At 53.3% G+C, this 12,903-nt stretch overlaps 1 protein-coding gene across 1 annotated transcript in view; it reads right to left on the bottom strand.

Moving 5' to 3' along the window:
* Nucleotides 1-12,556, bottom strand: part of tmem276b (transmembrane protein 276b) — a 42,641-nt gene extending 30,085 nt beyond the window's left edge. Inside the window, exon 1 of the mRNA XM_052028987.1 lies at nucleotides 11,016-12,556. Within this exon, the coding sequence (XP_051884947.1) occupies nucleotides 11,016-11,376 (361 nt within the window). The 5' untranslated portion in view covers nucleotides 11,377-12,556. The remainder of the gene's footprint in view (nucleotides 1-11,015) is intronic.
* Nucleotides 12,557-12,903: the final 347 nt, after the last annotated feature.

Below are 12,903 nucleotides of genomic sequence, written 5' to 3'. Positions count from 1 at the left end.
GAAGGGTGAGTGAGCGCCCAACTAAGCTCCTGACTGACCGTGTAGGAACAGGAGCTGGAGTTGGACATACTTAGTATCGTCCGGAATGCTGAGAGCATCATAGACAAGACCTTTAGTGAGGTGGTCACACCTAAGGTGCAGGCTGCAGATAGTTAGGTAACCACCAGGAGAGGTGAGAGGAAGAGACAGACAGTGCTGGTCCCCTTGTGGCCATTCCCCTCAGCAACAAGTATACCCCTTTGGATGCTGCTGGGGGGGGGGGGGGGGTGGTGGTTGGTGGAAAACAACCTTTCTGGGCACAGCAGCAGTATCCAGATTGACCAGTTCTGAGGCTCAGCGGGACAGGGAGAAGTCGGGCAGGATGGTAGTGACAGGAGACCCGGTAGTTAGGGGGACAGGCAAGAGATTCTGTGGCCTCGAAAGAGATGCCAGGATGGTAGGTTGTCTCCCAGGTGCCAGGGTCTGGGACGTCTTGGAACGGCTGCAGAACATTCTCGAGGGGGAGGGGGAGCAGCCTGAGTTCGTCATGCATGTTGGTGCCAATGGCACAAGTAGAAAGAGGGACGAGGTCCTGCGCAGTGAATATGGGGAGTTAGGAGAGAACCTAAAAAGCAGAACCTCAAGGGTAGTAATCTCTGGATTACTCCGTGCCTTGTGCTAGTGAGGGTAGAAATAGAAAGATATCTCAGATGAATGAACGGCTGCAGAGCTGATGTAGGGAGCAGGGATCATTGGGATGTCTTCTGGGGTAGGGGTGACCTGAACAAGAGAGGTGGGTTGCACCTGAACTGGAGGGGTATCAATATCCTGGCTGGGAGATTTACTAGTGCTCCTCAGGAAGGTTTAAGATAGAGTGGCAGGAGGGTGGGGCCCTGAGCAGTTGAGTGAGAAATCAGGAGATAATACTGTAGCCAATAAGAACAAGTTATTGGGACAGACAGAAAAGGGAGAAAAAGGACTATTGGTTTAAACTGTAATTATTTCAATGCAAGAGGCTTGACAGGTAAAGTGGATGAACTCCGGGTGTGGATTGGCTCTGGGAACTGGGATATTATTGCCATATAGAAACGTGGCTGAGGGAAGGGCAGGACTGGCAGCTCAGTGTTGCGGGATACAGGTGCTACAGGTGTGACAGAGGTGCAGGTAAGAGAGGAGGGGGAGTTGCCTTCTTGATGAAAGAGGGTATAACAGCAGTCCTTAGGGTAATCTTTGGGGATCATGCAGTAAGGCCACATGGGTAGAACTTAGAAACAAGAAGGGGATGGTCACTCTGATGGGATTGTATTATAGGCCCCCCAGTGGTCAGTGGAAATTGGAGGAGCAGATATGTAAAGAGACTGCAGCTAGTTGTAAACATAATATAGTAGTATTAGTGGGAGATTTTAACTTCCCTAATATTGACTGGGCCAACCATAGTGTAAGAGGCTTGGACGGAGTGGAATTTGAGAGATGTGTCCAAGAAGGCTTCCTTTATCAATATATCGAGGGACCTACTGGAGAGGGTGTGACACTGGTCCTTCTGGGGAACGAGGTAGGGCAAGTGACAAATGCACTTTGGGTCCAGTTGACCATAATTCTAATAGTTTTAAAATAGTTATGGAGAAAGATACGACCGGTTCACAGGTTAAGGTCCTGAACTGGGGCAGAGCAAGCTTTGGAGCCATTAGGCGGGATCTTGCAGATGGGACGAAATTGTTTGCAGGGAAAGGAGCGTCTGCCAAGTGAGAGGCCTTTAAATGTGTGATGTCAGGAGTTCAGGGCCTGTATGTTCCTGTTCAGGTGAAGGGTAAGGCTGGCAGGTTTCGGGAACCCTGGTTGATGAGAGATATTGAGGCTCTGGTTGAGAAAAAGAGGGAAGCATACACTGTGCATAAGCCATTGGGACTAATTAATGCCTTGATGACTACAGGAAGTGTAGGAGGCCACTTAAGAGAAGAGGGTAAAAAGATATGATAAGGATCTGGCAGGCAAGGTGAAGCAAAATCCCAAGAGATTCTATAGGTATATTAAGAGTAAAAGGGTGGCTAAGGAAAGAATAGGTCCCCTTAAAGATCAGCATGTGTGTCTGTGTGTGGAACCAAGGGAAATGGGGGAGATTTTTACTGAATATTTCTCTTCAGTTTTTACTGTTGAGAAGACGATGGAGGCTAGGGAAATGAATGGGTTGTCTTGGACCACATACGAATCAGCAGGGAGGAGGTATTGGAGGCCTTAAAGTGCATTAAGGTGGATATATGGGAAGCTAGAAAAGAAATTACAGAGATTTTTGCTTCATCTCTGGCCACAGGGGAGGTTCCGAAGGACTGGAGAGTGGGTAATGTGGTGCCATTGTTTTAAAAAAAGGGTAGGAAAAACAAGCCAGGAAACTACAGTCTAGTGAATCTGACATCGATAGTGGGTAAATTGCTGGAGGGGATTCTGAGGGACAGGATCTATCAACATTTGGAGAGACGGTCTGATTCGGGACAGTCAGCATGGCTTTGTACGCGGGAAGTTGTCTTACGGATTTCTTGGAGTTCTTCGAGGAGGTAACCAAGAGGGTAGATGAGGGTAGGGTAGCGGATGTTGTCTATACAGACTTCAGCAAGGCCTAAGACAAAGTACCTCATGGCGGCCTAGTCTGGACCATTAGATCACATGGGATCCAGAGGGAGATAGTGCATTGGATTCAAAGTTGGCTCAGTGCTAGGAAGCAGAGGGTGATGGTCGAGCATTGTTTCTCAGACTGGAGGCCTGTGTCCAGTGGTGTGCCACGGGAGTCGACGCTGGGACCTTTGTTGTTTGTAATCTATATAAACGATTTGGATGTGTGGATACAAGGCATGGTTAGTAAGTTTGTGGATGATACTAAAATAACTGATGTCGTAGACAGCATAGAAGGTTATGAAAAATTACAGGGAGATCTTGATCAGCTGGGTATGTGGGCGGATGATTGGCAAATGGCTTTCAATCCAGATAAATGTGAGGTATTGCATTTGGGAGATCAAACCAGAGTAGGACTTATACAGTGAATGGTAGGGCTCTGGGGAGTGTTATGGAACAAAGGGACCTAGGAGTGCAAGTGCATAGTTCACTGAAAGCGGCGTCACAGGTAGACGGGGTGGTGAAGGAGGCACTTGGCACACTGGCCTTCGTCAGTCAGAGCACTGAGTATAGGAGTTGGGAAATTATATAAGTTGCTGCAGTTATATAAGATATTAGTGAGGCCGCACTTGGAGTACTGTGTACAGTTTTGGTCACCGTTATAGGAAAGATGTTATTAAACTAGAAAGAGTGCAGAAAATATTTACCAGGATGTCACCTGGACTTGGGGGCCTGAGTTACAGGGAGAGGTTGTATAGACTAGGACTGCATTCCCTGGAACACAGGAGACTGAGGGGTGACCTGATGGAGTTATATTAGATCATCATGAGGGGCACAGACAGAGCGAACGTAGTCTTTCTCCCCAGGGAGGGGGAGCTAAAAACAAGAGGGCATAGGTTTAAGATCAGAGGCGAGGGATTTAAAAGGAACATCAGGGGCAGCTTCTTCACGCAAAGGGTGGTGTGTATTTGTAATGAGCTGCTAGATATAGTGCTTGAGGCGGACACATCAGCAACATTTAAAAGCCATCTAGATAAGTCCATGGATAGGGGCAGTTTTGAGGGCTATGGGCCAAACGTGGGCGGGTGGGACTAACTCGCTGGGCAACGCAGTCAGCATGGACAAGTTGGGCCGTGCTGTGTGACTCTATGGAGGATGAGGTTGGCAGGGGTAGATCAGAGCCTGCAGTAAAGGGTGTGACAGTGGACACGCGGCGGTTAGTGTTTAAGGAAGTAAAGCACGACATGCAAAACAAATGTACAACAGGGAAAATGGCTCAGCCACAGATTACAGGAGAAACTGAAGATAGTATTAAATGTAAGGAAAAGGTTCATAGGTTGTCAGGTAAAGCAGTAAACCTGAGGATTGGAAACGTTGTAGAATATTGGGCCAGGAGTAGGCCACTCGGCCCCTCAAACCTGTCCTACCATTCAATATGATCGAGGACATCTTCAAGAGGCGGTGCCTCAAGGAGGCGGCATCCATCACTGAGGACCCTCACCACCCAGGACGTGCCCTCTTCACATTACTACCAGCGGGGAGGAGGTACAGGAGCCTGAAGACCCACACTCAACAATTCGGGAACAGCTTCTTCCCCTCCGCCATCAGACTTCTGAACGGTCGGCGAACCCATGAACACTGCCTCGTTGTTCCATTTTTGTTTGCACGACTTATTTATTTTGTAATTTATGGCTTTTTATATCTTGCACTGTACTGCTGCCGCAAAACAACAAACTTCACGTCATGTAAGACAGCGATAAGAAACCTGATTCCGATTCTGCTGATTTACCCCAGGCCTTAACTCCTCTTCTGTACCACTTTCCCATGGCCCTCGATTTCATGAACTTTCAGAAGTTTATCTACCTCCTCCTCAAATACCCCCAATGCTACAGCCTCCATAACCCTTGGAGGCAGGAAATTCCAGAGAAGGAGTTCCCTGGTTTTAAATGACCACCACCTAATCTTGTAACTATGTTCCTTCACTTGGGATTCTTCCAGTGTTGGAAGTACTTCAGTGTCTCCCCTCTCATGTTCCACAAGGATCTTTTATGATTCAATAAGATCACCCTCATTCAGGATAACACTCTCATCCCAGGGATTAGTTTGGTCTTTTGGATTGCCTTCAACGCCAATATATCCTTTGGCGGACCAAAACTGTGCACAGTACTCCTGGTGCGACCTCACTGTCACCCCGGTACTATTGTCACAATCGGTTAAGAAAGAAAACAGAAAGTCAGCAAACCCACGAGAAGCATAGAAGCAGATTGTACAAGTATATAGAAAGGAAAAGCAAATGTGGATCCCTCAAAGAGGTGGGAGAATTTACAATGACTAGGAAACAGCAGAAGAATTAAACGAACATTCCCCAAAATGCTGGACAATCAAGGGCCCAGTGTAAACGAGGAAGTAAAAAAAAATTAATACTAGTTAAATAATACTACCAAAGAAGTTATTGATCAAGAAATCCCCAGGGACAAGATGGTCTACATCCAAGTTTTGAAAGAGGTGGCTCGGGGATAGGGTCAGTCCTATGGGTATCACCTTCCAACATTCTGTAATTCTATAATGGTTCCTACAGATCAGAGGACAGCAAGTGTGACTCCACTATTTAAGCAAGGAGAAAGCATTGAACTGCTGAGTTGTTAATCCAACCGCTATGATTAGGAAAACACTGACATATATAATAAAGGGTTTAATATCAAAACAATTCAAAGATAATATGACCGGGCAGAGTCAAAATTGGATTTTTGAAAGGGGAACTGTACCCGACTAATGTATTGGAGTTCTCTGTGGATCCAGTGGAGTAGATAGATGTGGTGTAATTAAATTTTCAGAAGGCTTTTGATAAGATCTTAAACAGAAGAGTGGTAGCCAAAGGTAAGAGCACATGGAATTGGGAGTAATTTACCAGCTTCAACTTAGAGTCGGTCAACGGTTAGAGAGCAAGGAATAGGAATACAGAGTTTAAGATTGGGTGATGTGACTATTGGGGAACTGCGAAAATGGATTCTGGGGTCTCGGAGTGCTTGTGGATAGTGAGGAAGGTCAAAGGATTCAGCAGGAGATGGAGCAGTTGGGAATACGGGCAGAGCAATGACAGGTGGAGTTTAATCCGGACGAGTGTGAGGTGTTGCACTTTGAGAGGTCAAATATAAGAGGAAAGTATACAGTAAATGGCAGGACCTTTAGGAGCATTGATGTACAGAGGGATATCGGTGTCCAAGTCCATAGCTCCCTGAAAGTGGCCACACAAGTAGATAGGGTAGTAAAGAAGGCATACGGCATGCTTGTCTTCACTGGTTGGGGCAGTGAGTATAAAAGTCAGGAAGTCACGTTGCAGCTGTATAAAACTTTGGTTAGGCCACATTTGGAGTACTGTGCACAGTTCTGGCCACCCCCATTACAGGAAGGATGTGGAGGGCTTGGAGAGGATGCAGAAAAGTTTAACCAGGGTGTTGCCTGGGTTAGAAAGTATTAACCGTAAGGAGAGGTTGAACAAACTTGGGTTGTTTTCTCCGGAGCGTCAGAGGCAGAGGGGAGTCCTGATAGAAGTTTGTAAAAACTATGAGAGGCGTCGATTGGGTAGGTAAGTCAGATTTTTTTCCCCCCAGGATAGAAGTGTCAAATAGAGGGCATAGGTTGAAGGTGAGAGGGGGAAGTTTAAAGGAGACTGATGAGGCATTTTTTGTTTACACATAGGGAGTGGTAGGTGCCTGGAACATGCTGCCAGGGGAAGTGGTGGAAGCAGACATGTCAGCAATGTTTACGACGTATTTAGACAGGGACATGAACAGGCAGGGAATGGAGGGATACGGACTGTGAGCAGGCGGATGGGATTAGTTTGGATTGGCGTCATGGTTGGCACAGACACCGTGGGCCAAGGGCCTGTTCCCGTGCTGTCCTGTTCTATGTTTTATGTCACAGCTATTCACAGTCTATATTGATGATGACTTAAAACTAAGTGGGAAAGTGAATATTGATGAGAATGCTTCAAGGGATATGGACAAGCTGGGTGAGTGAGGCAACAACAGGGCAGGCAGAGTATAAAGTGGAAATACTTGGGGCTAAGATAAAACAAAAGCTAAGTATTATTTGTTTTAATGGCGAGGAATCGAGAGATGTTGATGCTCAATAATGTGTCCTTGTACACATTTTATCAAGAGTTAACATACAGGTATATCGTGCAGTTCAGAAGGTAAATGGAAAGTCGGCCTTTATTGCAATTGAACTTGTACAAGAAGTAGAAGCTGTCAATGCTGGAAACACTCAGCAGATCAGGTAGCATCTGTGGATAGAGAAACAGAATTAACATTTCAGGTCGACGACCCTTCGTCAGAACACTGGTCTGCTGAGTAGTTTCCAGCATTTTCTGTTTTTATTTTTTGGGACGGCACGGTAGCGTAGCGGTTAGCGTGACGTTATTACAGCGCCAGTGATCAGGGTTCGATTCCCGTCGCTGTCTGTAAGGAGTTTGTACGTCCTCCCGTGTCTGCGTGGGTTTCCTCCGGGTGCTCCGGTTTCCTCCCACATTGCAAAGACATACGAGTAGGTTAATTTGGGTTTAAAATGGGCGGCGTGGACTCGTTGGGCTGGAAGGGCCTGTTACCACGCTGTAAATAAAACATCATTTAATTTAAAAATTTAATTTAATTTCAGGTTTTCAGCCTCTGCAGTTTTTCTTTTGATTATCATTTGAACACGAAAGTAAAGAAGTCTTCCTGCAAATATATAGGGCAGTAGCAAGACCACACCTGGGCTATTGTCTACAGTGCAGGTCTCCTTCCCCATAGAAGAATATACTTGCCAAAGGGGGAGTATGGTGAATACTGGTATTGGTATTGTCACTTGTACCGAGGTACAGTGAAAAACATGTCTTGCATACCGATAGTACAGATCAATTCATTACACAGTGCAGTTACATTGAGTTAGTACATAGTGCATTGAGGTAGTACAGTTAAAACAATAACAGTACAGAGTAAAGTGTCACAGCTACAGAGGAAGTGGTTCCCTGGGTGGCAGTACTGTCATACGAAGAGAGACTGAGTAGATCAGAACTCTGTTCTCTAGAGTTTAGAAGGATGGGGGAGATCTCATTGAGATGCACAAATACCTAGAGAGCGTTACAGGTGAGATTACGGGAGGATGTTTCTCCTAGGTAGAGAGTCCAGAACTTGGGAGGGGGCTGGGGTCACAGTCTCAAAATAAAGGTTGGCCCATTTAGTTCTGAATTGTGGAGGAATTTCTTAACTATGATTTGTTGGATCATTGTAATGCTCTCCGCTGGAAGGCTGTGGAGACTCAGTCACTGGCTCCATTCAGAATAGAAATGGATAGAGGAATCAGGGATACAGAGGGAGGGCAGGGAAGTGGGACTGAGGTGGAGAATCAGCCACAATCATGCAGTATCAAGGGAACAAATGAACTATTACCACTCCTATGTCACACCTCCAGCCGCTCACCCTGGGTTCTGCCCTCTCTACATCCAGCCACAAACCCTGCATACTTTCCTCTGCATCCACTTCCATTCTCTACTCTATTCTCTCTCCTCATCTGTGTTCTCTCATACGGTATTCCCACATAATTAATCTGTGCTCTCTGTTCCCACCAACTCTCCCTACCCTCTCCCCCTCTATCACCACCCTCATCCCTTCCCTCTCCCCTGTCTCCATTCACTTACCCATCACTATCCCCTCCCTCTGTAGCCCCCCACTCACCACCTTCTGTACCCCTCATGCCCCCATTCACTTGGTCTGCCCTTCCCCCTTTTCTGTATCCTCATTCACGCTGTTCCCCTCTGTACCCTCGCCCCACCACCCTGCCCTCCCCTTCTCCATACTCCCCCACGTTTTATTCTCTCTGAATACCCACCCCTCACCCTCCTCACATCACTGCATTCACACATAACTGATGCTCCCCATCCCCCTCTCTCTACCCCACCCCATCCCCTGCCCTCCCCTCTCTACCCCTGCCCCATCCATCCCCTCTCTCTACCCCCGCCCCATCCATCCCCTCTCTCTACCCCACCCCATCCCCCGCCCTCCCCTCTCTCTACCCCCACCCCATCCATCCCCTCTCTCTACCCCCACCCCATCCCCCGCCCTCCCCTCTCTCTACCCCCACCCCATCCCCTCTCTCTACCCCACCCCATCCCCCACCCTCCCCTCTCTCTACCCCTGCCCCATCCCCTCTCTCTACCCCCACCCCATCCCCTCTCTCTACCCCCACCCCATCCATCCCCTCTCTCTACCCCCACCCCATCCCCTCTCTCTACCCCCACCCCATCCCCTCTCTCTACCCCCACCCCATCCCCTCTCTCTACCCCCACCCCATCCCCTCTCTCTAACCCCACCCCATCCATTCCCTCTCTCTACCCCCACCCCATCCCCCGCCCTCCCCTCTCTCTACCCCCACCCCATCCCCCACCATCCCCTCTCTCTACCCCCACCCCATCCCCTCTCTCTACCCCCACCCCATCCATCACCTCTCTCTACCCCCACCCCATCCCCCGCCCTCCCCTCTCTCTACCCCCACCCCATCCCCTCTCTCTACCCCCACCCCATCCCCCACCCTCCCCTCTCTCTACCCCTGCCCCATCCCCTCTCTCTACCCCCACCCATCCCCTCTCTCTACCCCCACCCCATCCATCCCCTCTCTCTACCCCCACCCCATCCCCTCTCTCTAACCCCACCCCATCCATTCCCTCTCTCTACCCCCACCCCATCCCCCGCCCTCCCCTCTCTCTACCCCACCCCATCCCCCACCTCCCCTCTCTCTACCCCCACCCCAATCCCCTCTCTCTACCCCCACCCCCATCCATCACCTCTCTCTACCCCCACCCCATCCCCCGCCCTCCCCTCTCTCTACCCCCACCCCATCCCCCACCATCCCCTCTCTCTACCCCCACCCCATCCCCTCTCTCTACCCCCACCCCATCCCCTCTCTCTACCCCCACCCCATCCATCCCCTCTCTCTACCCCCACCCCATCCCCTCTCTCTACCCCACCCCATCCATTCCCTCTCTCTACCCCCACCCCCCACCCCCCCGCCCTCCCCTCTCTCTACCCCACCCCATTCCCCCACCATCCCCTCTCTCTACCCCCACCCCATCCCCTCTCTCTACCCCCCACCCCATCCATCACCTCTCTCTACCCCCACCCCATCCCCCGCCCTCCCCTCTCTCTACCCCCACCCCATCCCCCCGCCATCCCCTCTCTCTACCCCCACCCCATCCCCTCTCTCTACCCCCCACCCCATCCCCTCTCTCTACCCCCACCCCATCCATCCCCTCTCTCTACCCCCACCCCATCCCCTCTCTCTACCCCCACCCCATCCATCCCCTCTCTCTACCCCCACCCCATCCCCTCTCTCTACCCCCACCCCATCCATTCCCTCTCTCTACCCCCACCCCATCCCCCGCCCTCCCCTCTCTCTACCCCACCCCATCCCCCACCATCCCCTCTCTCTACCCCCACCCCATCCCCTCTCTCTACCCCCACCCCATCCATCACCTCTCTCTACCCCCACCCCATCCCCCGCCCTCCCCTCTCTCTACCCCCACCCCATCCCCCACCATCCCCTCTCTCTACCCCCACCCCATCCATCCCCTCTCTCTACCCCCACCCCATCCCCTCTCTCTACCCCCACCCCATCCATCCCCTCTCCCTACCCCCACCCCAACCCCGCCCTCCCCTCTCTCTACCCCCACCCCATCCCCCGCCCTCCCCTCTCTCTACCCCCACCCCAGCCCCACCATCCCCTCTCTCTACCCCCACCTCTCTACCCCTGCCCCCTCCCCTCCCTCTACCCCCGCCCCCTCCCCTCCCTCTACCCCCAATCTATCCCCCCGCCCCTCCCTTTTCTAATAACTAAAATTTCCCACCTATCGATCAGCCGGGACCGTACGGCCCTGACCAACACAGTACTCTGCTTCAGTCGCGACAATATTTACAATTCACCGCTTCCCCGGCCTCCAGCGAGGGGGAGAGGGGGGAGAGCAGGATGTTCTCCGGCTGCAAGGCCGCCACCCGTCCCCTGCCACAGACAATTTACCTCCTGCCGAGCGGAGCTGCGGCGGGGAGAGAGGGACGGCGGTTGTACCCGCGTCTGCACCCGAGACCTCCCACCCGGTCCCCGTCCGCCCACCTTTGCAAAGCCGTCAGCAGTTCCCCCCACCCCATCACCACAACCACACACACACCCACCAGTGCGAGCTGCTTTGTAGGTCCCAGAGCCGGGATAGATCTTCTCCCAGCACCCCTCCCGCACCAAGGGCGGCTTCAGCACCTCGGACAGCGACCGAGCCTGCCGGGCGAGGGGAGGGGACCCTGCCGACCTCCTGCCCCACCCATTCCCCCCCACCAAGCACCTGACAACCCCCCCCCCCCCCAAAGCCTGCCCTGGCCCCTCCCGGGGCAGCCCCAGCCTCAACTCACCCTTGAAGATGAGCTCCTCGGTGTCCTGGTCGAAGTCCTGGCGGTGGCACTTCCTCCAGAGGCCGAGGACGGTGGAGTTGAACTGGCGGCTGCAGTGCGAGTCCCCCGGGGCTGATCCCAGGAAGAACCTCCGGGAGCGGGGCAGGAGGCTCCGCGGCGCCTGGCGCAGAGGCAGGTTCTGGCTCGGGATGTAGATGAAGCCCGGGTCCTTCCTCTTGTTGGCGTAGTTCTTGCAGCGGTCGCGGTGCCGCCGCGCGTCCGTCTCGTACCAGTAGTCGGTGCAGATGGCCATGGCCAGCAGGCCGAGAGCGCAGAGGGCCAGCAGCAGACCGGCCCCCGTCAGCAGCCTCATCGCCGCCATCTTCACTCAGCTGTAGGGGCGGACCGAGCACCTCTCACAGCCCGGCCATTGCCCGTAGCCCAGCCCGGCCCGGCCGCGGCTCACCACACACACACACACACAGCACGCCGAGCCGAGCCGCTCCAACCCCGGGAGAGGGGGGGGGGGGGGTAACAGGTCCCGAACCGACCCCTAAGCCCGAGTCTAGCCCCGGTCTCGTTCAGGCCGGGGTAACACACACCGAGCCGAGCCGGTCCAACCCAGTCCGGGATAACACATACACCGTGCCGAGCCGGTCCAACCCAGTCCGGGGTAACACACACCGAGCCGAGCCGGTCCAACCCAGCCCAGGGTAACACACACCGAGCCGAGCCGGTCCAACCCAGCCCGGGGTATAATACATACACCGAGCCGAGCTGGTCTAACCCAGCCCGGGGTAACACACTCCGAGCCCACCCTAGTTCGAGTAACACATCCAACCAAGTCTAGTTCAGCCCTGGTTAACACACACCAAGCCGGTCCAACCTAGCCCGGGGAAAACACACACCAAGCCCACCCTAGTCAACCAGGGGTAACAGGTGCCAACCCACGGCGAAGTCGACCCTAGTCAACCCGGGTTAATACGCACCCGATCCAAACCCAGCACAGTGCAGTCCAGTTCTACTCGGGGTAACAGTTACCGAGCTGACCCTAGTCCGGGTGACACACGCCGGTCCAGTTCCTGCGTAAAACAGTCCAGTCCAGTCCGGGTTAACACACACCGAGCCAACCCGGGTAACCCACGCCGGAGCCGACCCTAGTCCGAATCACACATACCGATCCAATCCCAGGCTAGTCTAGTTCAGCTCGGGGTAACAGGACCAGAACAAAACCCAGGGATAACACGCCGAGCCCACTCTAGTCAACCCGGGGTAACGCACGCTGAGGAACTGCTCGCCCGGGGTAACAGGTCCCGAGCCCAGCCCAGGGTAACTAACACACACACACACACACACACACACACACACACACACACACACACACACACACACACGTTCACCCGGCCAGCCTGCACAAGCAGCGCTCAGAGGAGCAGCTGGCAGCCGCTCTCAGCTCAGAGAGGGAAACAAAGAGGGAGGGGGAGATGCTGCAGACACACACACACACAAACCCACCCCTCCCCACAGCGCCCTGCGAGGGCGACAGGCGGCTCCCCACCCGGCTCCGGTTACCGTCCTCCCCACACTCCAGCGCTCGGCAACGCGCTGACGACAGCTCCGCCCCACATGCGAGGCAGAGCGAACCCTCTCCCTCTCCCTCCCACCCCCCCCCCCCCCCCCCCCCCCCCCCCCCCCCCCCCCCCCCCCCCCCAAAGACCCTGAGTGTTTCCGGATCCACACCTCCCTCACACCCTCCGGCAATGCATTCGCCGGGGAAGCCGAAACCGGGCCAAACCCGCGCCTTGAGCACGGCCAAAGCAGTTTTGCTTCGTGGAGACGCGACCCGGGTGTGTGACCCACTGATGCGCCCAGACGAGGTAAACTCCACTCTGGGGTGTAGTGCGGGAGC

This window comes from Pristis pectinata, chromosome 14, assembly GCF_009764475.1.
Source record: "Pristis pectinata isolate sPriPec2 chromosome 14, sPriPec2.1.pri, whole genome shotgun sequence".
In the NCBI taxonomy this organism is placed as follows: domain Eukaryota; kingdom Metazoa; phylum Chordata; class Chondrichthyes; order Rhinopristiformes; family Pristidae; genus Pristis; species Pristis pectinata.
This window is presented reverse-complemented; position numbering and strand designations above follow the sequence as displayed.